Here is a 26230-nt window from a genome sequence, read left to right as displayed (position 1 = left end):
ATAAAGATAATATCAAAAATCAGTAGGTAAAACTGGGTTATTTGTAAATGGTACTTGAATTTTTTAATCATTTGGAAGAAAGTAAAGTTAGAGCTTTACCTCAGTATAAAAACTCCAAAACAGGTTTGTATTTTTTATAGATTGTGTTTATAAGACTTAAACAAAACATCTGAAAAATGTCCAAGAACGTGAGGAAAATTTTTCCGTTCGAGTTGGGAAGACATTTCTAAGCATTAAAAAGAATGAACACAATCTCAAATGAAGGCAAAAACAATAAAATCTTTTTTCCAGATCCAGATATAAATCAAAAGGCAAAAAATTTAGAAATAGGAAAAAGAGGATTACATCTTTGTGATGAACAATAATAACCGTAAGAAAAATCCAAATAGGCAAATGGACAAAGTCCGCCAATGAATGATGTACGGGAAAAAAATCAGGCAGTGTAAATCAGTGTAAAAACTTTTTCCCCTTCAATTCAATAATGACCTTTCTAGGAACCCATCCAAATTATAAATAGCCAGAAATACAGAAAAAAAAATTGGCATAAGTATATTTATTGTCATGAAGCATTGGAAAATTGGAAACCACTTAAATATCTAATAGTAGGTAAATGATTCAACAAAGCATGGTGAATGGAGTATTATACAACCATTAACCTGCTGTTTTCAGAAATTATTTTAATGGAATTAGAAAATCCTTAATATAAGAGTAGAAAATACAATAAAAAGTATTATGTATAATCTGATTTGAATTTTTTTTCCCAAAGTGATCACAGTCACTCAAAGGCCAATAGAGAGAAACATGTAAAAATGTTATTAGTGCTCGGTTAATTTAAAGTTACAGAATTATTTATCCTTTAAAAAGTTTTTTGGCCAAATTCTCTATAGTGAGCATGCATTATTTACAGTAGAAAAATTGGATTATTAAAATACAAGTATATAGTACCATATTTTCACAACTATATACTTGTTTTCCCCAAGTTCTGGGATATATCACCTATATTTCCTGTTCGCTGCTTATCTTCAGTGTCTGTTATAGTACTTGGCACATCATAGTTACTCAAGAAGTTTATTCACAAACTTTTGTTGAATAAAGCCAGAGTTTGGGTTAGCCCGACTAAAGATGATAGTCATAGTGTAAATAGCTGATTATTGACCCAAGTCCAGAAGTCTAGAGGGAATCATAAGGAAAAAGTCAGGTTCAAGGAAAAAGTCAGGTCCAGAATCTGAGTGCAGAACCTAAAGGCAAAGTCCGGGAGTCAAACGAGAAATTTGACCATGCAGAAGACATGAAAAGGCATACTAGATCTAGGCCAGTACAGGGCAGCACCCCTCGGAGCCAACCAGTGTGGCTCCTGTGCCCATAGAGGCCACATGTCCCGACATGAGACAAACAGGGAATGTGTACTAGGCTCCAACTGCTTCTAAAACTGTGAAGATTTTATAGGCTATATTTATTGATCACAAAATAATAATAAAGACTTTAAAAAACAATCTGAGCCAAAGGAAACAAACAAACAAAAAATCCCAATAATCATAATCACTTAGAAATTTAAATAACTCCTTGATTAAGAAGAAATTTAAAAAACGCATTAGAAATGAATGTGAAAACATTCTATATCAAACCTGTGGGTTATGACAAAGTCTTAAATGCTATTTGTAATGCAGCAAGAAAATTTAAAAGGAAATAACTTAAGCCCTCAATTTAAGACCCTACGAAAGTAATGAAAGATTAAAAGAAGGTGGAATTGATAGCAAAGATATGGAAGAAACTAGATCAACTTCCAGAAGGATGTATATTTGGTGGCTGGGGGGGAGCTTTTTTTATTTTTCTGTTTTAAGATATAACTGTGTGTGTGGTGTTTTATTAACGCTTTGGGCTAATTTAGTAAAACCAAATTTCTTTTTAAAAGAAAACATTGTGGAAACTTTGTGATCCAAATACTGTATAGTTTTTTAAAAAATCTTTTTGAGTTTCTTGGATGTTTTCCAACTGCTGCATCACTTTTGCATCAGAAGTTGTAGTTTATTCGACCATTTCTTACCTAGAGAACTTTCAGTTAGAGCATCAGTTCGTGGAGGACTTAGGATCCTGAAACTTTCGGGGGCTAACTCCCAGTGTAACTGACGCTGTGCAGATCTCGAGGAACCAGGTAATTTTATACTCTTGTGGGTGGTATGAATTTACTGGATGATATATATCTAATAATCTCAACTCTGAACAAGGGTCACATTTCCTCCTCTTCCTCTCAAGTGGTTTTGTGAAGTGTGACGCGCCCAGTGGGTAAAAATACTCTGGGACTTGCTAATGCAAGACAGTGCATACAGAATCTGCTTTTCTAGCACATATTTTTATAGATGTTGAAAATGCCATTGTCAAACAGCATTTTAAAAAACTGTCAGGTGTATGTGTGTTTTTCAAATGAGTTTTAAATAATTCAGTACTAAGCAGGCGGCAGAAAAATGACTTTATAAACTCGCAATGCTCTTTTGTACTGAATATACAAGTAGAGTCTATGAATTAAAAATGAACACTATCCGATCCGTCTTTTTACTAATAACCTGTGTAGTGTTGATGGAAATTTGCTGTTACTAATTTTTTCTTTTGCATTTTCCTTTGAGAGAATTGCCTTAAAGTCATTTCAACATAGATACTACATGTGTACTTATGGCGCAATAAGTTTTTAACATTAAGCCTTGTCTGATTTATCTAACTTGATGGTTGACTCGTGACAGCCTCTTTTTCCTTTTCTTCCCTCCCGGGTGCTGCTGGATGAGAAGCGAGGACAGAGTGGGCATGGGAGGTAGTTCACTTCGAGTAAGTGTTAGCGTCCTCAGCATGCGCATTCGTCCAGCGAGTTGGGGAGCAGCATCGTGGAACAGTAAGAATCCCCTTCCTAGTTCAGGAGTCTAGTTGGGAGTGAAAAAGTAAGGATCTTAGATTTTTATGAATCTTGCCAATATTTCTCATTGACTCATTACTCATGACTCTCATTTTCCTCCTGTTCTTCTTATTCCCAGTTGCTTTTTTTTTAAGGACTTGACAGAGAAAAGCTTGTTCATGTGAAAAGGCTGAGTGGAATGCATGGCACTGTATACAGCTCTTCCTCCTGCCAATATATAATGGTTTCTCTGAAGGTAGAAAAATATTTTCTTCATCATCATTATTACAATGATCGACTGTAAGGTTTCATTTTCCTCAGTCAGCATTTTACAACTAATAATAGTGGCAGTAGTCACGTTCTAGAATGATCAAATCTCTAAGCTGAGAATCGCAGAATTAGGCAGTCAGTGACTTTCATGGCAAAAGATTTAAGGCGTGTTTGCTGGAATCAAGAAATGACTGAAGTCACAGCCACAAAACGTGGAGGGTCGTACTTGCAGACAGATGCAGGAAGGGCGAACACAAGTGTCTTGAAACACTTGAGTGGAAAGCTTGTTTGCGTCGTAGCAGCGATTTTGAAGATTTTTCCTTGAGAAAGGGTAAAAGTTCATTTAAAATTCATAAATTCCACTCCGGTATCCGTCTGAGAGCATTGCACATGATTGCTGTCAAGTGTCTCAAGCATGCTGATTACACCCTGTTTAACGCACATGGTTTCTAATGGTATTTCAAATACCGCACATTGTTTCTAATGGTATTTCAAATACTGTAGAGCTGACTCTCTCTGTGTATTCCTTCTGGAAAGACTCATCAGAGCCGCTGCTCCCCACCTGGGTGGAGTTGGACTGCCCGGCTAAGGACAGAGGTGTTCGTCACGCCTCCGTATTCTTCCAAGATCCTCCTCGGAGGTCTTTGTTTTTACTGACGGCTCAAGGTCCCCTTTTGGTCTGGATTTCATAGGTTTTTTTGCATCTTAGTTTCAGTTGAGTTTCCTTAAGGTTCACCTGTGAAAGGTTTACAATAAAACGAGGATTGGATGAGGAAATAGATTAAAACCACGTGGCGAAACAAATCTTTCACTGGAGTTGAAGAAGGCACATGCCGTTTTTTGTAACTTTTCATTGAGGAATGCAATCGGAGTCGATCATTTCATTATTTGGACATGTTTTATGGGTCAAAACGTGATCCATTATGTATGTAGATTATGTTACATGAACGATTATATACTTTCGGAGTTTTATTCTCATGGTCCTGATTTGCAGATGGCCCATCCTAACTACTTTCCCAGATGTGCAGAGGCTGAGCAAAGGCGGGCAGAAGATGTAGTCATCAGTCGGGGAGCCCTGGGGACAGATTCATTACTGAACTGTCCCTCTCTCAACACGTTTATCGAGTGCCAGTTTTAAAAAAAGTGAGCTATTTGGATTTTGACTCACATTGTGGTTAACACCTACAATGCGTCAGACATTATGTGGAATGCCTTTCTTTATATGTATTTTCTCTTAATTCTTACAATATTATTTTTATTATCTCCCACTCTTGAGGAACAGAGCTGTATCTACTGCATGGTTGTAGGTTCAGGGAATGAACTCAGTGACTGGAACACCCGGGTTAATATTCCGTCACCATGGTAACTGGATCAATATTCCTTCAGTCTTTCTCTTACTAGACTCCCACCTGGAGTCTTAGCCTGCATGGGAGCTGAAATAGCGTACAGCAGAATCCTCTTTCAGACTTTGAGATCTGTTGGTTCTACATTGCTTCTGTCATCTTTGGACAACTTAATCAAGATTCTTTTGGTTACAGTTTAAAGAAGCCCGGCTTAAACTTATCTAATCAAAGAAAAGGCCTGCTTCGTTAGAATTTCCAGTGCTGCATTTCAGGCTTTCAGGAACTTCCAATGTGACGAGTTCCACTTCTTGGCCCAACCGGTTTTCCTGTGTTGGCTTCTGTATTAAGTCATCTGTTGCTATAACAGCCGTGGTGGCTTTAAACAACACGCATTTTCGGTCTCGCGGTGTTTGCGGGTCAGGAGGCTGGGCACCGCTGATCCGGGTCGTTGGCTTCAGGCTTTCTCGACAAAGATGAACCAGTGTCAGGCAGGGCCGAGGTCCCACCTTGAGGCTTGGCTGGGGGAGGCTCTGCTGCCAAGCCTATGGGTTTTGAAAGAACTTAGTTTCTGGTGGGTTGTCGGAGTGAGGACCTTGCTGTCAGCTGTCGGCCAGAGGCCATCCTTGCCACTTGACTCTTTCTGTAGAGATTCAACATGACAAGGCAGCCTCCTTCATTAAAGCCAGCGGGGAAGACAGAAATTACAGTCTTATGAAACGTAACCATGGGAGTGGCGTGCTGTATTCTAGTGGTTAGAAGCTGGTCACAGGTCTCACCTATGCTCGGGGGAAAGGATTAGGAAGGTGTGAATAGGAGGAATTGGGGCACCAGGGCCCGTCCTGGAGTCTGCCCCCGACAGCGTTATTCTCAGGAAAGCTCTGCACGTGGTGACAGAGTTGACCAGCAGCTCCCATCTTACGTCATCCCAAGGAAAGCAGTTCTAGGGAAGATAGAGCTACTTATTTCCTTGTGCGTCTCTGTACCTCACCATTTGGGATTCTTGGTTGAAAGCAGTAGAAATCAACTCCGGCAAACTGAAACACGAAAGGTCGTAGTGGAAGGATATCAAGTGGCTTTCAGCATTGTGGAGAATACTGAAGTCCTGGGCTGGAGAACCTGTGAGAACTGGATGGACACTTATTGCCAGTGGCCACTGTTTCACTGGACTCTCATCACTAGATTAGATACAGGGCGTCTAAGATTAGACACTAGGTGTATCTAATTAGATACGAGGCTAGATACAAGGTATATATCTCACTGGCCAAGGATAGATCCCTTGCCTGTGCTCTAACCACCGGGAAGGGAGACAAGGGAATGTTTGGTTCTCCACGGGACGTGGGACTGTATTCCTTTGAATGGGACAGTGCTCTGAGATGAGTTTCTATTGGATTCAGTACTTTTGTTCACAAATTTTGTTCACAAACGTTCGTTCACAAACGTTCAGGCTAGCAGGTCGCAATGCAGAAACAGATTCTGCTCTGAAGGGCAGTTTTCAGGACCGTGTAGTGGACGGTTCTGTGCCCTCGTCTAATAGGAACGGGGCCCTGCAGGCCCACACAGCCGCCCGCAGAAGCGGCATGGGGCGGCAGCGGCATGCCCGGGTCTCCGAGCCCTATAGCAGCTGGGCATTCACAGTCAGAACTTTGATTCAGACCAGATTTAACCACAAGTAGAATGTAATTTTTCTGAAATTGTTGGCTAACGTTATGATCCAGGTCTGCTTCCCAGCCTTTGCGTTGGATCTGGGGATTCAGGGATTACCTTAACTCTAAACCGTCGTCATCTCCGGCCACGTGTATCTGACTTTCTTGGATATGTGGGCACACTAGTAAATTAGCAGGTTTTTATAAGTCTGAAGAACTCGTAAATCTTTTGAAGTAAGTTCATATGTTTCCTTGCATGAATTTTCAAAGCTATACTTAACTCTTGAAACATTGCAGTGGAATATGTTAAGACCAACTTACCAAGAAAGGAAACAGATGTGCCTTCTATGGGGTAATTTGTAGGCTAAAGGGTCTTACCTACGCTCAGAGTGTTTCTCTCATCAGCCTAGTTTGGCAACTTGTCTCACCATGAGAATTTGAACTCAGGCTTAAGGTCCACGGTCCTCAACCTCAAGACATTAAAATCACTTGGTGAATGAAAAACAACAAAACCAAAACATCACCAAACAAATGAAACGATGTCCGGGTCCCTCCCACCTCAGCAATTTTGCAGAATTTCTGGGAACAGAGTCCAAGGAGCTGTAATTTTTAAAGCCTCTTTTAAGAGCTGCTCATGCGCAGCCAGGGTTGGGAACCTGGGGATGAGGAATAAATACCACAGCTCCCAGGCGGGACTTCCCCGCCGCGCTCGTGTGTCCCTGTGATGCGCCTCCACCCATTGAGAGCACCTGCGCCAGTCTCTTCTTGCAGCCGCAGAGAGCCACAGGGCCGTGGGGCTTCCAGTTACGACACTGCCTCCGAAAATACCTGGAGAAGGCCAAGCTCACAGGGACGTCCGTCCATTCGCTTCGTAACAGCACGTTTTAAAATCAGGCTGTAAACAGGCCAACCTCTCTTCCATTTTACATTTATTTCTTAGAGGTGATATGCAAATAATCATTCGTGGAATCCAGAAATACTTTCGTCTATAGTAATAGCAGATGGCAGAACGTTTCTCTCGTGCCAAGTCGCATTTATTCTGCCACAGGGCAATGTGGAAGTGATCATGGCCTCTTTCAAAAATTCTAACTCCCCATGTGCACCTCAGTTGTGGTGGGAAGTTTTCTTGCATATCAGTTCAATATGTTGTAGATTTACTCGGAATGCTTGGAATTTGTGCATAGCATAGTCGCATGAGAAGTGCTTCGAAATGTTTTTTGAGGCCTAATGATTAAAGGTCATCAAGTCAACAAACATTTAATAAGCATTTGCTGTGCGCTTAAGCCAGTGGTTTTCCACCGGCATAGGTGGCTTCGTCCCCAGGAAGGACTTTGAAAAGTTTCAGGGTTGTTTTTAGTTATCGAGTGATGAGTGGGTCTGCTCCTGGCATTTGGTGTACCAGCAGCCCTGCAGTACGCCAGACAGTCCCCTGCAACAAGAATGACCTGCCCTCCGGCCCCCTAGTCTGTTGAAAGGACATTTATGTAGGTGGAAAAGCTCTCGATGATTATCTGAGCTTAAAACCTAATTATGTTTTTAATATAAACACAAAGATTGTTTTTTCGTTTTTGTTTAAGGCATGGGTTTAGCATACAGTGACTTTTCCAGGAAAATTACAAATTGAATTGTAAACACAACTTAAGGGAAAATTTTACTTTGCTTTGTTTGGAATCAAAAGTTGTTTACCCTCACAAAATCATGTCACCGATAGAACCCTGCATGTAGTGTTTGAGTCACAAAAAGCCCCTCCGTATCCACCTGCATTTGCTGTTCTCACCTTCATGCAGATTCTATGCATAGGCGCAAACAGAGGGCTACTCTATAGATCATCTGGTGGGGTCATGCCTGAGCATGTATAATCCATAGTACTTCATTACGTTCCTTTTAAATCGTTTTTCTTACTGTTACAGCTAGGGCATTGTGTCGAGCTGAGATTGCGTGTGTCTGTGTTTTTAAAAGTATGTGTGTAGGTGTGTTACTTCTAAATTCCATTTCAAGAAAATAGAGGGAGCGTGACAAAATATTTGGGTTGAAGGCCGAGCTGGGGATGATGGGATTGACAGCCACCAGAGTAAGCAGCGGGGCGATGGCAGACGAATCAGCAGACGGGGGAAGCACAGAATGCTGGAGGAACACAGAGGTGCCTGCCGGAGCCACGTCAGGCTCCCACCCCGTCCTGCGGGCAAGCTCAGCCCACGTGTGATCAGGGAGGCTCTTCGGCTAGGCCTGAGCTGGGTGGCGTGGATGGCAGAGGTGCGTACAAAGTCTTGAAGGGTGGGAGCCTGGCTTTTGAAGACGGCTCAAGCTTGGGGTGGCAGAGGGCCGGGGGCTGGCAGCAGAGAGAGGAGGCTAAAGAGGCAGGCGGCGGGGGTGCATGATGGGTTTAACAAGCATCACCTGTATTTTATTCTAGAAGCACTGGGGAGCTACCAAAAGGCGTCTGTGTTGGGATCAGGCTCGCCTGTTAGAGAGACATGCTTGTCCCGGTGGAGGCAATGGGAGAGAGCAGAGCGAGGCTGACCAGGCCCGGCAGAGGCCTGCACTAAGACCCTGGCGGCGGGCGGGGGTAGAGCGGGGGAAGGTCAGACCCAGGGTTCAGTCCTGGGCAGTCTGACTCCAGTTCCTGTGCTCACAGCCACTTCCCTAGATTGTCCGAGAGTCTGGGGTGGGCATGTGAGGCAGAGCAGAAGGAGAGCATTTTGGCTGATGGAATGCGAATGTGGAGGGCGTGGGAAAGGGAACGCTGCGGGGCGTCCGGTTAGGCGAAGTATCTGATGAGGAAAAGAACACAGGGCTCACGGGCTCTTTAACAGCTGTGCCCCAGTTACGTGTGTGTGCATGTGTGTGTGTGCGCGCGCGCGCGTGTGTGTGTGTAGGTTCTTGTTCTTTTATTTTGTGTGTAATTTCACTTACCTGTTGCTTTAATTTGGCACAACCTTTTATTTTGTTTTCAAGGAGGTTTGAATAACAACACAGGTTCTAAAGAAACTTGGTAATGCTACAAAGCTAGTGATTATATGATTTTCACCTGGGATGCTATTTAAAAGCACTTGCCTGTGCCAACTGGGGGCATGTGTGCTTAACAATGTACCCCCACAACGACAAAAACTTTTAGATTTATCTACCACATCGATGAGAGAAATTCTGTTCTCTATATGAGAGCCTTGCTCAGTTTCTGTTCCATGAAAAAATAGTAATGAAACTACTAAAACACGAGTTTAAGAAGTTTAGAAAATAGAAAGGGGGAATGTTACCCCCCCCATGTTATCCATCACTGTTTTTATGTATTTCCTTCAAATCTTGTTTTTAGATAAGTACATTTGTGTGTGTACAATGTGTTACATGTTATAGAGAGAGAGATAGATGACAGGTAGATATAACATTATAGTTATTTTCTAGGGGTTAAATGAAATGTGGGAATAATATTTTGAGTCATTCTTCCTCTCAGTTTCCAACGTGGTGTCCAGCCACCTACCGAATACTCTGCTACATCTATTTGTCTTGCAGGAATCTGAGAGTAAACACATCAAATTGAGCTCTTGACTTCTCAACCCCCCCCCCCCGCCCCGCAAGTAAATGGGTCCATCGTTCCTCTCATCATACAAGCCCGAAGCCCAGGTCTCTCCCTTCCCTTCACCTTCCACACTGACCCCATTAGGAAGTTCTTTTGTCTCTGCCACTGAAATAGTCCCCACACCCTCCCCTTCTCTCCTCCTCCACCACCACCGGCTCCTCCAGTCTGCCGTCCTTTTTCTCCTGGAGTCCATCAGCCTCCTTGCTGGTCTTCTGCTTATACCGGTCATTCTTGCCTCTCAAGAGTCTGTTCTCCCAGCAGATCGAATAGATCATTCTTCATAAAATTCTTCTGTTTCAAATGCTCCACTGGTCTCCCAGTGTACTTAGTAAACAACCCAGACTCCTCCCGGGGCTCCACGAGGCCTCTTGGGATCTGACGAGGGCCTCTCTTTCCCAATTCAGCTCCTGCTGTTTCCCACGTCCTTCCCCCTTGTTCGCTATGCTCCAGCCACCTAATATCCATGTCAACATTTATAAAACACGAGATTCCTCCCTGCCTCACGGCCCCTACACTGTGCTTTTCCCTGCCGGAAGCTCCCGCCCACGCCTCAAGGCGTGCTAGCTCCAAATCCTGTGGCTGTCACTTTAAATGCCACTTAAGGAGTCATCCCAGACACTCTAGGGAAAGTTGCCTCCCTTTCTTACATTTACCACAATTTACAGTTTACGGTGTGTGTGTGTTTCTTCCTAGATTGTAAGCTCCATGAGGCAGCGACCATGTCTGTCTTGTTTATATAGTAGTAAGTCAGTAAATATTTGAATGAATGAATGCTACCTCCCTGAGCCAGCTCGTGGGATTATCTTGCTGCCAGGCTGAGGGCCACGGAATTGCTAGGCATCACCCGTTATCTAGGATGCTCTTTTGTAGAGGAGGCTTCTCTTACCTTTGCACGATCTTTGTTTTGTCCAGATCATGTTTGCCTGGGACTCAAATAAATGTCAGCGGTCAGTCCCCAGCCCTGTGCCTGAGGTCAGTGTCCTGTTGAATAAATCGGCGTGGACAGTAGAGGCTGCACTGCCAGTACAGCTTAGCTTACCTTTAAGAGCGTACAATATCGGAGGGCGGCCAGTAATTACTTCTGTGGCCACAGGTGGCAGGAAGGGGTCCCGAAGGAGGCATGGTAAAGAGAGAGAACATAGACCAGTGTCTTCCAAATTGCCATTGCCAAACACACATGCTGGGAGGGTAGCTAAAGAAAGTGTCGAGGGTAGAAAACTGGTTAAGCACAGTTTATGTTGGGAAGACGCAATCCTGTCAAGGTCGTTCCCAGTGGAACTAAGGAGCAATAACCTGAAAAGTTCTCGCCCCGTCTTGTGGCTCCAGTGCTAGTCTGGGGCCATTTATCGAGGTCCCCGAACCCAAGAACTCCTGATCAGGGCAGTCCCCCCCTGGCCGTGACTGCTTTTACAGGAGCAGATTACGGAACGTCCAGTACACAGGCTGCCTCCAAGCTGACCGACTCCTACTTTACCTTGGTCACTTCCCGGGTCCAAAACCGTGTCTCTCAAGTGCCGTCCTTAACGAGGTCATCGGCTCCGCACGCACCGTGAGATTATGTCTTAGGGTGATAGTCTCCGCTCTCTGAGCTGGGCCTGAGAGCGCAGCCTCTTCAGCTGTGCCGTTGGCGGAGGAGGGCCCTCGTGGCTTGTCACAGCCTTCGGTCGAAGCTTTACCTTCTGATGCTTTAACAAGTGGCTTTCGCGAGTAGGAACATTTTGCGTTAACCACTTAATTCAGCCTCACAAATGGCCTCTTAAATGGGCGAGGATCGGTTTATGCTGGCGGGTTGGGGAAGGGTGCTGTGCGCGGGTGTTGATAATCGCCGCACGGAGTTTGTGTAGCTGGAATCCACAGGTTCTCTTACCCAGCTTTGAGACGTCATTGACCTCTAACCCACGAGAATATCTTAATCTTAGTTTTGTTACAAAATTACCTTTCCCCATCACTGTCTCCTAGAGATAATGCAAAGCAACCTTGATCTGATCTTTACTTTTCATTTTTCTTTTCTTTTTAGTCCCCCCTCCCCCATAAACATGTATTGAGTCCTACTGTGTGTCAGGGAATGTATAAGCACTGCCTGTCTAGAGGTACACAAGGGCTTTCTGCAACCTTTCAGAGCTGTAGAAAGACACCAGACCTGAGATTGAAAAAGCACAGCCGAGGTCAAGCAAGGTAAATAAAGCGAATCGACAGCTGGAATGATTCTGGTGTAATGACAGTACGTCCAAAATAAAGAGAAAATCTTAAGAGCCGAGAAAAGACAGACTGCCTACGGAGGCCTGACTGACGATTGACGTCCTCGGCGGCAGCAGCAGCAGCAGGTCCTGTACCTGTCAATAAAGTAAGAGGACGAAATAAAGATGTTTTTGGACGAACAAAGACTAGGAAAATTTTTAACCCTCAGACTTTTAATTAAAAGAATTACTAAAAGTTGGATTCCAGCAGAAGGAAATTGAACCCAGAAGTAGGTTACACCGTTAGGGAACAATGGCCCAACAAAGAAACGGGCCATGTTAATGAACTTTTACGTAATGTAACCAAATGGCTGCCTCTGTGTGTGGATTTGAGTGCAAATGTTTTTGTTTATTTGTTTTTGTTTTTGTTTGTAAATTGAGTATATAATTACTTAGATTTGGTGCTGATGTCTGAAATTCTCCTGTTTGTGAGGATTATTTTCACTTTGGGCAGGGGTCTTTAATGAGAGGTTTGTAGGTGGAATTGAAGACATCTATGAACTTCTTAAAATTATAGGTGACATATTTCGTGTGTGTGTAGTATTTCTGCAGACAGGATTCACAGCCTTCATCAGACATTTAAAGGGGCTTAGAACCGGAACAAGTTTAAAAACTACTGGGTTAAGGTAATGTCTTCAGATGAAGTTGCACGGATACTTGCAGTGACATTGAGGTAGAATGACCTAAATTTGAATATTAGATACCTGTCCAATATTTGTAGAACTGTTGATGCCCTGGACAGATTTTTCTTCACATTTCAGGCTGTATGGTGTGGGTGTGCAAAGCAGTGACGTATCTGACCCCTGTGACTCTGTGTCACCATCACAGTCAGTGTTCGATTATAGCTGTCAGGATTTGCTAAAGGGAGTCAGTGTTGAGCTATAAGAAGAAATAAAGCTTGTATGTGGCCGATTTTAGGGTATAACAATAGGTTTAGTGCTATTGTTTTATAAATTGAGCACACATTAATGTCATACATTGTCCAAGGTGGGGGTGGGGTGGGGGTGGTGGTGGTGGTGGTTTTGTTCAATTATTATTTCTCCCACTGAAATTTGATACTAAAACATCTATTAACTGGTGACCACGTGCACATCGTGTTTTTATGATACAGTTGTAACGTGTGTTAGGTATGTTCATTTTCTGTGTAATTTCAGTTCCGCTCCTCTGCCGGCTCAGTAGTTATTTACTGAGCGCGTGCGTCAGGCCATTTGCCGCACAAGGCGTGGTCCTGGATACGGAGTCGAATGTGGTGGTCCTGTCCCTGAGGAATAGCTGTGACTTAGGACAGAGGGCGGCAGACGTAACCTGATCCTCGGTCCTAGCTTAAGACCTAGTAAGGTCAAGAGGAGGCCGTTTCGAAGAGCAGGGTTAAGCACACCTTCAGGAGGGCTGTCCCGACGGCATGGGCTTCCTCAGGCCCCTCAAACATCAAAACTAGGGTCATCATAACGCCATCTGTTTCTAAGGCTGTTACATTTGAAGATGGGTCCCAGCCTCTGTCTGGAGCACTCAGATGTCTTCTTCCAAGCCCTGGACTTCCTGGTGGCTCTTAAGCACCCCTGGGGCAGTGACTCAGTGCCCGAGCTCCAGTGCTGTTGGGGAGAAACAGTCCCCAGTTCCATTCCCTCTCTCTGGACAAGGGGAAAAGGTATCTTGTCAAGGGTGAAGGGAAGTCCTTTGTCAAATGGTTATGAGGGGCGTGGGGAAAGTTAATATACCTCTTAAAATGAGTGTGTGTGTGTGTGTGTGTGTGTGTGTGTGTATTTTGTTGTTAGTGGAATTCCTCTTTTTGTGGATAATATGAGAGATTCCCAGTTTTGATTGAATAAGGTCATAATCTCTTCCTATTTTTATTTTTAAAAAAATCTTTATAGAGCTGAAACAAAATGATAAGGACAGCTAGAGTTTTGAGATGGGACTTTTGTGGAAAATGCTGGATGTTGGAGGGTAAAGCAGATTGGTCTCTGGTCTGCCAGGCTCCCTCCCCTAGTTATTCACAATCATATTAGGACAATTAGATTACAACTCAAACTTCTGCAAACCCACTTAGAGAGGCAGGAAATTCACTTAACAGTATTATGCTCTAAATTGTAAATGAAACTTAAGATCAATCGTTTAATAGGTTGGGGTTTTAAATTGAAAGTTTTCCCTGTGTTATTTTATAACTGTATGATTCACCATAAAGCTTAGTTTAGAAAGTTTCAAAAATATTGATGTTAGTTTATTCTTTTCAGTTAAATTGAGGTTACCATTTTTTTAAAAAAAAAATCGACTCTGGCCTCTTCTTTGTATTCCTCAAACTGCCACTTTCTTTGCCATTGCTAGAACTAGTTGGAGAATATTATTTAACTTAAAAGTAGAATAAAATAAGCCCAGTTTTATTTTATTTTATTTGGAAAAGCTCAAGAAAAGCACGGTTCATACAGCCTTTTCTGAAAATGGGAAGCCAAGTGGCCGATCCCATACTTTTATTATCAGGTTACATATACAGTAAAGTAGCTCTATTTGATGAAAATAATGGCCTTTCTGATGGAATGCTTGTGTATGTGGGGGGCGTTGGGGGCGTGACTCACTGAGTGTGGCACGTGCAGGGGCTTGTGCGGGCAACAGTGTGATTGCCTGGGCTGCTGGGAACAAGCAGCAGGGCCGTCCTGTCTACAGAAGGTTTCCCTCGGTCTTTTTCTCTGAAGGGTTCCATCACCTGCTCTTTTTCCTGAGCGTCAAGAAGCCTTTCACTAGCCCTGAGACAATGAAAGTCACTTGTCGCTGTCTGGTCTGTGGTCCAGGGCCTCTGTTCCCTGTTGGTTGCTGCTGTGGTAGGCGACGTGTTTGGTTTCGATTCTAGGTCTTGTGAGCCTGCGACCCAGGGTCAGCTACTCAGCTCCGAGCCACCATGGCTCAGGGAGCATCCTAAATGGAAGATCCGGGGGCTTTAATTTCCCTCCTGGTGCCGGGACACTCACGTCATTTATTCAGCACACGTTGGAGTGTCCTGTGCCAGGCACTGTCCTAGGTGTGTGTGATGGATACGCATAAACCGCAAAAAGTATGGTGCTCCTGGAGTTTACGTCGCCTCCTTGGTGACTGTCATTTGCCTCTGGACCATGCGTGTGTGTGGGGTGGGGGGTCATTTTCCCAAGCCATGGAAATGTATTCCTACACTCGACTTTTTTATTTAAGCTTCTAATTTAGCATGACAGATGAATATGACTGTCCTGGGGGGGTCTGTAAGGGAGACAGACAGCAAAACACGTCAGCGCTTTGTGCCTTTGCCACCCAGCAGCGCGGGACCCATGCTGGAACGAGGCAGAAGCAGTGGCTCAGAGAAAAGGCAGTGATGGCAAGTGACTCTTCGGCTGGGGCCCGATTGTTGTGCCAGCTTAGCCTCGCGGCATCCTGCGAGTGCTTGGGCGTGTCTGGCTGTGGCGTGGGGACGTAGGTCTGCCAGGCCATGAGGGCGGAGGGAGGGGATGGGCGAGGCCAAGCGTTGGGAGGCCTGGGCTACAGGCGAGAGTGTTCTGTAAGCAGAGGAGTCAGTGACTTTCGCAGATGGCAGTGACATGACCTACCCTCTGTGTTCAGAGAGCAACGGATGGCGGTGTGTGGGACGCGGTGACAGCACGCGCTTGGGGGTGGGCACGGGCACCGGCTGGTGATTTCCCCCCACTCGTTATTTGTTCAGCGTCTACTTAGATGGGGCTTTCCTTGTATTTATGCGGATAAGCAATTAGCCAGTCTCAGATGCTATTTTAAGAAGATTGGAACCAATTTAATGCCCTAACTCATCTTTCGGGCTTGGAGTTCACGTTTTTCTTTCTTTTTGTTCCTTTTTGAATGAAAGGCACCTGTGAAGCTGACTTTCCAGGGCAGCCACTCTGGGGGGACATGCGTGGCCATCGCGGTCCCTTCCGCCGTTTCCCTTGCCGTCCGCCTCGCCGGTCAGTGGTGTGTAAACGTGCGGCTCTCCGCCCTGCCGTGAACACAGATAGAGGCCATTCTCACAATAGATAGATCCTTCAAGACTCAATTCAGAGAAAACTGACATCACGTGTGTTTCGTGATAAGAGCCTCAGAGAAAACCTGGAAGAAGTATAATGGGTCGTCTTGACAAACCGCTTCCTCCTCCTGCGAAGGAGCCAGCCCACTTCTCCTGGTCAAGGAGCGACATTGCATTTTAATCATGCGGTGCTGGTTATTCGGGGTCCTTTATTTATTTATTTTTTTAAAGTAGGAAACGATGTTCTTTGGGCTGAGTTAAATGCTGCTCAGCAGAAAAGACGTGGTATGGAACGAAGCCTGCGACTGATCGACACACACCGGGCTAATGAGAAGATAGTGTCTCTAATCAGCTGCGGAACACATGCTCACAAACACTCCCTTTCTCCCCCAGGGCTTCCTTCGCTGGGCACCTGTCCGGGATCCTGATCGGGCTAATGTACACTCATGGGCCCCTGAAGAAAATCATGGAAGCGTGCGCAGGTACGGAGCGAAACGCCTTCGGCGGGCCGACAGGTGGGAAGTTCATCCTCGTTTTCGTGGCAGCAGGAGCCACCCCACGTCACTCGTGGTTGCGCACAGGTGTTCCCTCCGCAGTCTCTGTTTAACACCAAGGGGACAGGCAGCTGGTGGCGGTCCTCGCACCGCTCGCTCCAGAGAGGCCGCAGACCCAAATTTGAAACCTGAGGCTTTCAGTGGGGGGACGGTTAGCAGTATGTATTTATACACTCGGCATTCATGCTACTCACAGAAAACCACGATTTCCTTGAAAATGCGGAGAGCTAAAGCAGGTTTAAAGTAATGCATTATTCTATAACATTCCGTGAATTCATATATGTGGAGGGCAAAGTTCAAAAAGAAAAAATCTGTACTGAAGTTCAAAGCGAGTATTTTAAAGACTTCAGAATGACCACTAGGTCTTTGGTGGGCGAGACCTGTATTCGTGCATGGCCAACCCCAGTCTATTATTGCTAAAAGCTTGGCTCCTCCTTTTAAAAAAAGAAAAAATTTTCCTTTTTTTTTTTTTTTTGCTTTTCGTTACCTTCAAATTGACACTCGATGAAAATACTTTATTTTATTTAGAAATACATGAATTTTTTTAGACCTCAATTGAAAACCTATACTGGTTATGACTTATAAGGAAACTATTTTGCAAATGCTTGTTTTATAGACTATCCGAATTCCAATATTTCATCTTTTATTCATGGGAAATCTTCTGAGACTATTCTACCTTTTCTTGAACCATAAATAATTTGTTTTCACAGTTTGTGCCGATGGCTGGTATTCTCGGGGACCATATAATATTCATGATATTAGAAAGCTTTCCAGACACTGAGCCGTTGCCTTTTATTAGCCCGGTCATGCTCGCTTTCGGGTGATTCTTACAGGCCGTGTCGCGTCTAAGCAGATTTCCATTTTCCTGCATTTGCTTATTACCGTGTTTCCAGTGTGTGTGCTGGGAGGAGGCAGTACAGCTTCGTTTATTGAAAATTTCACATTTATTGTATTTTTGATACAACTGGATAATGGAGACCGAGTAATGAACTTTGTTGCCCAAATGTTCTCAGGAGTGATAAAGGAAAAGAAATTCTTGGGAGTGTCATGTCTTCATTTCTCTACATGTCTAAAGATGATTAGTAAAGCTTTCTGCTGACGTATTACAAAATTTAGGCAAATATTTTGTTTTTGAAAAGGATTTTCCCCACAATTATGATATTTAAAATCTTAGTTTTCTTTCTCAAGACCTTGCCTCTTTTCTATGGAGATTTATTTTTACATCATTCTATTTTCAGAGTAATACAATAGAAAATTAAACGCGAAAAGTCGAAACAAACATTCAGTGCTATTTACAGATAGCCTGCAATCTCTGTGCCTTTTTTCCCGGTGAAGCCGGATAAAGGTCTAGAGTGATCTGAGAACTGAGGTGACCCAGGAGCCCCACGGAAAGTTACCTAACACGTGAAGGCTGCTGTCCGCTGACTCCTGGAGGAGGAGCATCCCACCGCAGGTGTGCCCGCAGCTCCTCTTTTCCTCTGTTCATTCAGGAGAGCTGAATCTCCTGTTCTCCTGCCCTTTTAAGGACGAGAAAGGGGAAAGTCCCTCAGGAAGAGTAAGGAGCATGGCTCTCTTGACAGTCTTGTTGGGGATAAGTTCTTTTTATAGCCAGAGCATCTCTACTTATACAGAGGCCTCAATGGCCCAAGCTTGGAAGGCAAGGATCACTTCATGTTAACAGGAACCTTTTCAGGAACGGCAGAGAGTATAGGTTACGGTTTCATTGTCTCCCACATGTTTTTTTCCTATTGGGCTAGCCCCAGACAAAAGAGAGTTTATTTTAATAATTGTTTAGAACTCATTCAAAATGACCTTGGACTTTGTTATAAAGAATCTCCCATTCATTGGAAAGATGAGCAGTTAAAGCTCTATGGCTATTCTGTTCCATTGGACCATGCGTCTGCTTTTACACTGGTATCATACTGTTTTGATTATGATAGCTTTGTAATATAGTTTGAAATCAGGAAGCGTTGTGATGGCTATTATCAAAAAGGCAGGAGATAACAAGTGTTGGTGAGGATATAGAGAAAAGGGAACCCTGGTACCCTGTTGGAGGGAATGTAAATTGGTACAGCCATTATGGAAAAAGAGTAGGGAAGTTCTTCAAAAAATTAAAAATAGAACTACCATATGACTCAGCAGTTCTACCTCTGAGTATATATCTAAAGGAAATCATTGTGTCCAAGCGATATCTGCAGTCTCATGTTCATTACAGTGTTATTCACAATAACCAAGATAGAGAAACAATCCAAGTATCCATTGATGGATGAATGGATAAAGAAAATTTAACACATACACACATACAGAGGAATATTATTCAGTCATAAAAAAGAAGAAAATTCTGCTATTCGTGACTAAATAGATGAACCTGGCAGATATTACACTAAGTGAAATAAACTAGACAACAAAAGATAAATACAGTATGATCTTACTTATATGTGAAATCTAAAAAAATGGACCTCATAGGACAAGAGAGTAGAACAGTGGTAGCCAGGGGCCGGTATCTGGAGGAAATGGGGAGATGTAGCTTACAGGGCACAAACTCCCAGTTATGAGATGAGTAAGTTCTGAGGATCTAACGTATAGTGTTGTGACTAGTTAATGCTGTATGCTCTACTTGAAATTTACTGAGAGAGTATATGTTAAGAATTCTCACGCATACATAGAAAAATGGTAACCGTGAGGTGAGGAATGTGTTAACTAACTTGATCATGATAATCATTTCATAATGTATCTGTGTATTAAGTCATCGCATGTACAGCTTTAAAAAAAAAATCACATCGTACAACCTAAATATATACGATTTTTATTTGTCAGTATACCTCAATAAAACAGGGGCAGGGGAGACCTATGGCTACAATTAAAAGTTTGCTTCCTTCTTACTCAGGCATGTTTCCCTCCAATATTCATCAGCCAGGATGGCAATACTACTTTAATAATTCAGGTAAGCACTTTATTTCATTTAATTAAGAAATTATAATGCCCGCCACTGTAGAGCCACTTTAAGGTAATCTGGTTGACGCTGTCGTAGGGTAGTTCGCACGCTGTGTAATTGGGGCACTAAGGTGCCTCAGAGCTGGACGGAGGGGTCGCCCAGGGAGCGCATTCGGGTGGGTTGATAGGGAAGGCCACAGAAGGGGAGAACTCTGACATGGAAATGTTGTGTGGCTAGTGTCAGGCCTCTCCGACGTGGTAAGATTCGTACTCGACCTGGGTCCCTTTATTCTAAGCCTAAGGGGACGTACTGCTGGCCACGCCGTTAGAAGTTAGTTTCAGATTTACGGTTCTCCCCTGACTGTGTTCAGGAAGAATCACGCTTATCCTAAGAGGCTAAAATGGGCATTGCTCTAATAGCTAATCCTCTGTGGCTTTCTAGATGTCTGTGTAAATAGGTAGAAGACACTTCCCGCTAAAGCCTGTGACCCGTTTGAGGCTAAGGCCCTTACATTCCAGAGGCCGCTCTGTGATATCCTGGACTGGGGCCAGCGGACGTGTATTAAAGAAGCCGCAGGCTACCAAAGCACTGGGTGTCTTTTATAGTCGCGCCACTGGAGAATCACTGTAGCTTAAATCTGGGGTTTGCAGTCCTCGATGCAAAGGGCCAGATAGCTTTTAACATCCCTGACTGCTAATTCTGTCCTTTACGTATATTTTTTCGCATCTCTCGCATTAGACAAATTTTTTTTTTTCCTGGTTGTGGATCACATTTTTTGCATATCTCGTAAGACATTTTTGAATGCCAGACATTATGTATTTTGTGGTGTCGAATTCCGAGTTTATCTTCTCTTAAAGAAAACTGGACTGTGCTCGGGCACACAGTTATATTTCTTGATGATTAGTTTGATCCTTCTGGGGCTTCTTTTTAAATATTTGGGAGGATATAAAGGAACTTTCATTCTAGGGCTAATCCTGCACTCCTACTGGGTGCTGCTCCTCTGAGATCCTCCTGCATGCCCTTTGTTCATCAAGGTCTCTCTACCCCAGCTGTTTCGGATACAAAGGTCTCCCAGCCCTGCCTGAGCTCTGGGAACTCTTCAGCTTATATATAGCTCAGTCATTCTTTGCCCGGCCTCATGGAATTTCACCGATGCACACATGACCTAACATTCAGCAACATCTCCAGGAGACTCCATGCAGATTTCTGGAGTTTTCTCCTTGCTGTGTACCCTGACGCGCGAACTCTGGCTCAGTCCCGGGAGCCCGCTGTGCCTGCACCACCGTGTGGAAAGGGCCTCCAGGCTCATTTCCTCTACTTTCATCCTCTCAAGGTTCAACACCCTGCTCTGCCTCTTCCACACGTCTGAAAACATTTGTTTCGTATATTTTCTCCAGTCTTCTGCTTGACCGTGGCGGGAGGGCTGGTCCAGTCTCACTCCTTTCCTGCGGAAGTAGCAGTGCACGCAGCGCATCCAGTGCTCAGCCCGGAAGGGCGCGGCAGGGCCGCGGTCGCAGGAGGTCATCCGGAGGAAGCTGAGCGCTGGGTCTCGATGAATGAGTGCAAGTTCAGGAAAGCGATGGGTGGGAAGGGCTTTTCAGGCCTTTACGAAAGGGACTGTTTGGACTTACCCAGCATGCGCTGGGGGTGCCACTGAGGGATTTAATCAGTAGAGTGATACTGTTGGATTTACATCCAAGCTATGTTTTTGATGTAGTTCTAAACTGGGATCGTGATTATCAATCACGGCTGTCTGTGTCAATCAAACTGAGGAGTTTTTTACAACATAGCCATGCCTTGTGTTCATCCCAGACCAACTAAATCAGAATAGGGATAGAAACAGACATTTGGAGTTTTTTTTTTTTAAGGCTCCCTAGGCGACTCTGATGGGATCAGTAACAAATATCATAGACTTAGGTGACTGAGGTTACCTGGGCTTGGGGACCACAGAAGTGAAGACTGTCGCTGCCCCAAGAAAAGGCTTCACTTCTGAGGCTTCCAGAGCCGGTGACTTAGATGCTGAAAATCCTAGACATGCAGCCTCGGTGCAGGAGAGGGACGGCTCCTGGGCACTGTCAGCTCACCTGCTCCTGTCTCTGCACTCACCTGAGATGCTTAGTTATCGACAAAGCTGACGACTACAGCTGACCCTTGAACAACACGGGTGTGAACAGCGCAGGTCCTCTTATACGGAGATTTTTTTTTTCAGTAAATAATTCAGTACCATAAATGTATTTTATCTTCCTGGTGGTTTTCTTAATAACGCTTCCTTTTTCTCATTTATTTTATTATAAGAATGCAGTGTATAATACATGCAAAATACGCGCTATTCGACCGTGTAAGTTATTGGTATGATTTCCCATCAGCAATAGGCTGGCTATGAGTAGGTAAATCTTGGGAAGTCAGAAGTTTCCTGCAGATTTTTGACTGTGAGGGTCAGTGCCCATAACCCCCGCCTTGCTCATGGGTCAACCGTAGAGTTATTTGGAAGAGCAGTGGGTTCTTCTGGTCGTTGATTATGGGGAGCAGTTTGCACTGACTTACGTATAATCAGAGCTTTGTTGGCCTGTGCGACTAGGAAGAGCTGGGTTGGGTAGGAAAACCGCTTTGGATCTACCTCCCGTGGTGACTTCTCTCTTCCTCTTGGCTTTATTCTCTCCACCAGGCAGGAGACATGGCCTCTGACACCTTGAAGTTGCTGGAGGGAAAAGGGCTTCTCTCCTGGTTCGTTTTTTAAATTCCCCAAAGAAACAGGAATGTTCCTCTGGACAAAGAGAATAATCAGAACATACTTGTGCATAGACTCGGCTTCAGCTATCATAGATTACCCAGCCCTCATGTCTGGTGTGACAGCTGGGAAATTGAGGCTTAGAAATGTTAAGTAATTTGGCTGAAGTCAGATAGGTTGTTAGTGCTAGAACTAGGGCTAAACATGCAAGTCGCTGATTCCTGGTCCCTGCCTTTTCCATTGGACAAGGGTATGAGACGGGCCGTCTGCTTAGTCAACCTTATAAAATAGGGCAGTTCCCTTGTCGTCTTTACCTCCCCCCTTTTTTTGCATTTATTTTAAAAGAAGCGGTGGGGGCTGGGAACTCACTGCTTTCTTTCTTCACATGCAAGAGGCATCAGCACAGCAAACACACAGACCAGGGAATTAATGGCAAAAATAAAAGCCCCCTTTACCTTTCTTCCTTATGCCCCGTAAGACGATCATATTTACATTCCTTCCTCTGAAGCGATCGGATTTCTTCAAAGGCAGAGCTGCATAAGGCCAGGTGGCCATGCTGATGGTCACCTAGGGAACTTTTATAAGAGCATATGTATGTCTTACAAATAACGTTTTATTCTTAATATGGCTGTCCAGAGCTGGAAAAACCTTTATAGGTCAAAGAACCTCATGAATGTTTAAAAAGCTGTTACCAATTTTTCTAATCTTGGTGGTGTTTCTTGATCTCTTTTGCCGTGAAGTCCTGGTATGTGTATAAGGAACAGATGGAGTAGTTAATAGAATAATGATAACCAGAATTTCTTTTACTACAGAGCCAAAGTATATAGCTGCAAAAGAATATTAAACTAGTATTCATTGCAGGATACAATTTAAACTTATTTATCTTAAGTGTTTGATTATTAGGTTTTTCCAGTAATGTTTATTATGAAGATTAAAAAATATCTGATTGGCCCAGCAGGACAGCTGTAGAAAATTTTTGATCTTAGGAGACCCATTCTCATTATAATAGATATGGATGTTTTTTTTTTTTGGTCTTGTTGATGATTTATGACCAATGATATAGAACCTTTAACCATATGAGTCTTTTTAACTTAAAGCACTAAAACTTTCCCTTTCTCTTTCCCCATGTTTTGTCTGACAAGTACCAAATTAGATTTTATAATAATCAGATGTTTAGAGTTGTAGACTTTATTTCAATAAGGCACTGCTAGGCTTTTTTTTTTTTTTTTTTTTTTTTTAAGAACATGAAGGAAAATGTTTTCCTATATCAAGAAAACATTGCCTCAGATCTTATAGCAGACGTACCTAGAGATTTAAATTCTATAGATGTATGTAGTATTTCTGTATCTGTACAGATGGGTATTCAGAGCTTTGGGGTCATTTTGGATTTCGAATTAGCTGAACGTTTTCAAGGATAAAAAGGTAGAAATGCTGCTCAGACCTTCTGTAACAGAACGGCTTCCCATGGGGGTTTGAAAGTGGTAATGAACCATATGGGAAAGTGCCCAATATGCTTTTCTTGTTGCAATAAAATAATTGGCACTCCTAGGGAACAGGGCAGTCTCTATTCAGGGATTGCCGAAGCGTCCCATGGTATTCAGTATTCAGTGACTTGTCCATAAATATTCTATTATGTTTTGGAGTGGTCACCCCGCTCTTTTGTCTTTGGTGAAGTAGATATATTGACCGTGTTTTGACCATTTGCCCTTATATGAAAGTTGTGGATTTTTTTTTCATCTTTGTTTGGTGTCTCCTTACTCTCAGGATGTGAAACTTGCTTGTGGGTGTTCTCCAGCACAGCAGCGGAAGCTGAGTTTTTCTGATGGTTCTCTTGAGCAGAGAGCAATTTGAAGAAGGGCATCCGTACTTAAAATTGCATTCAATTCTAACCATTGTGAGGATTTGGGGAATTTACTTATATCTTTCTCCGGTTTTTAAATATTGTAATGTTAGCATGCTGACATGGGGAACATATGAGAGAAAATGTGGAAATTGGATTATTGGAGGTTTTTAGTAAATCCCCACTAATTTGTATTACATTAGGAGCAAGGCTTGTCAGAATTAGCCCCCAAATCCTTTACAATTTTATTCAATGTAGGTTTAAGTCATTTATTTTTGTGACTTTCAAGGATATTCAGTAATATAGTACCAAGATAGAAGAGTGTCGCATTAGTAAGAGTGGACAAAGTCTCTAGATATACATTTCTATAAAAGATATACAAATAGCCAACATCACATAAAAAAATATTCAGCATCATTTATCGAAACCACAGTGAGATACCACTTAACACCCACTGGGATGGCTGTAATTAAAAAGACAAATAATAACAAGTGTTGGTGAGCTTGTGGAAACACCTGAACCCCTGTATACTGCTGGATAATGTAAAAGGGCGCAACCGCCTTGGAAAACATTCTGGCGTTTTCAGGTGGTTAAGCCAGATTGCCACGTGACCCAGCGGTCCCACTCCTAGGCATGCACCCAGGAGAAATGAAAACATATGTCCACACAAAAACGTGTCCACAAATATTCGTAAGAGCATTATTCACAATAGTCAAAAGGTTGACATAGCCCAGATGTCCATCAGTTGGTGAATGAATAAACCAAACGTGGTGGGTTTACATCATGGAATATCATTCGGCCATGAAAAAGAATGAAGTACTGATTCATGCTACAACATAGGCGAACCTCGAAGACATTGTACTAAGTGAAATAAATCAGACACAAAATACCACGTATTATGTGATTCAATTTATATAATCGTCCAGAGTAGGCATAGCTATGGAAACGGAATGTGGATTAGTGGTTACTTAGGGCCGGGAGAGATTCGGGGAGTGGGTGATAGCTAAAGGCTACAGTTTTCCGAAAATATTCTGAAATTATTGTGGTGATGAGAACACAGCTGTATGAATATACTAAAAGCCACCGAGTTATACACTTTATTTATTTTTTATTTTTATGCCCACAGCACCTGGTATTCCTAGGTGGTCTCCCATCCAAGTACTAACCAGGCCCAACCCTACTTAGCTTCTGAGGTCCGACGAGATCGAGCACATTCAGGGTGGCGTGGCTGTAGACGAGTCATGCACTTTAAATTGGCGAATTGTATAGTACGCCCATTACATCTCAATAAAGCTGCTATAAAAACATGACCAACAGACAGCAATACTTTACGCGACAAGTATTTATATAAACACATATCATTACATTAGATTATCAGTTGAAACTAAATTAGCGGATTTTATTGTCATTTAATTTTTCAATGAAAATAAAGACTTTTAGAGCGCTGGAAAATTTTTATGAGAAATAGTTAAACTGTTTCCCTCTTGATCTGATGTATTTTAGGAAAGCATTTTATTCATAACCAACACAAAGGTAAATTAAAATTACATCAGGGCCAATTATGAAAAGTTCTGAACATGAAATCTCAATTTATCAGATTCTGCTCTATGGCGTTCTTTTTTGGGTTGATCGTGGTTTTTTTTTTTTTTTTCCTATAGTCTTATTAAAGCAATAAGAAACTTAAACTCAGACATATAATGATTGATTGATATGGTGACATGGGATACGGGAGTCATAGTAAAGGGTAGGAATTTTAATCAACTAAATGCACATTAGTTAAACATTTGAAACATCATCTTCAGAAGGTGGGAAGAAGGGAGAATGTTAAACAGAGTATTATCCCTCTCCCATTACACCAGAATTAGCCTGGTAATCTTCCATAGGAAAAAAAGTCCCTTGCAGGAAAGTTCCATAAAAGTAGGCAATTAAAGAAAATGTAAGGAATAAAGTCAAACTAACTTGGAAGGATTAATGGAAATACCTTGCGAGAGTGAACTTTGCTCTATAATTGACCTTTATTAATGTGGTATCTGAATTTGGTGCTATATTTAATGACCAGGTGGTCTCTCATTTCACCTAGTAACCAATTCCTTAAAAATATCATTGATAGAAACTGTGGCCTCCGATGTAGAATTATAATCACAGAGGCATTGGCTTGCATATTCCAGCATAGTTATGTATTGAACATTGGTCTGTCTGTCATTATGTGGAGCCACTGGACAAGAAGC

General features: G+C 43.1%; 1 protein-coding gene and 1 pseudogene across 10 annotated transcripts in view; one reads left to right on the top strand and one right to left on the bottom strand.

The window, feature by feature from the left end:
* RHBDD1 (rhomboid domain containing 1) overlaps nt 1-26230 on the top strand; it is a 100570-nt gene that overhangs the window by 35152 nt on the left and 39188 nt on the right. For 7 of the 10 annotated variants that reach the window (XM_016118842.2, XM_036237258.1, XM_036237257.1 and 4 more), the window contains 2 exons: nt 16339-16460; nt 19387-19443. In XM_016118842.2, the coding sequence (XP_015974328.2) occupies nt 16339-16460; nt 19387-19443 (179 nt within the window). The remainder of the gene's footprint in view (nt 1-16338; nt 16461-19386; nt 19444-26230) is intronic. The other 3 variants (XM_016118843.2, XM_036237261.1, XM_036237263.1) reach the window with 2 other exon arrangements.
* LOC118614350 lies at nt 25120-25238 on the bottom strand (annotated as a pseudogene).

The sequence above is a fragment of the Rousettus aegyptiacus genome, unplaced genomic scaffold (assembly GCF_014176215.1).
Source record: "Rousettus aegyptiacus isolate mRouAeg1 unplaced genomic scaffold, mRouAeg1.p scaffold_m13_p_2, whole genome shotgun sequence".
Classification (NCBI taxonomy): domain Eukaryota; kingdom Metazoa; phylum Chordata; class Mammalia; order Chiroptera; family Pteropodidae; genus Rousettus; species Rousettus aegyptiacus.
The sequence above is the reverse complement of the archived record's forward strand: the minus strand, read 5'-3'. Positions and strand labels throughout refer to the sequence as shown.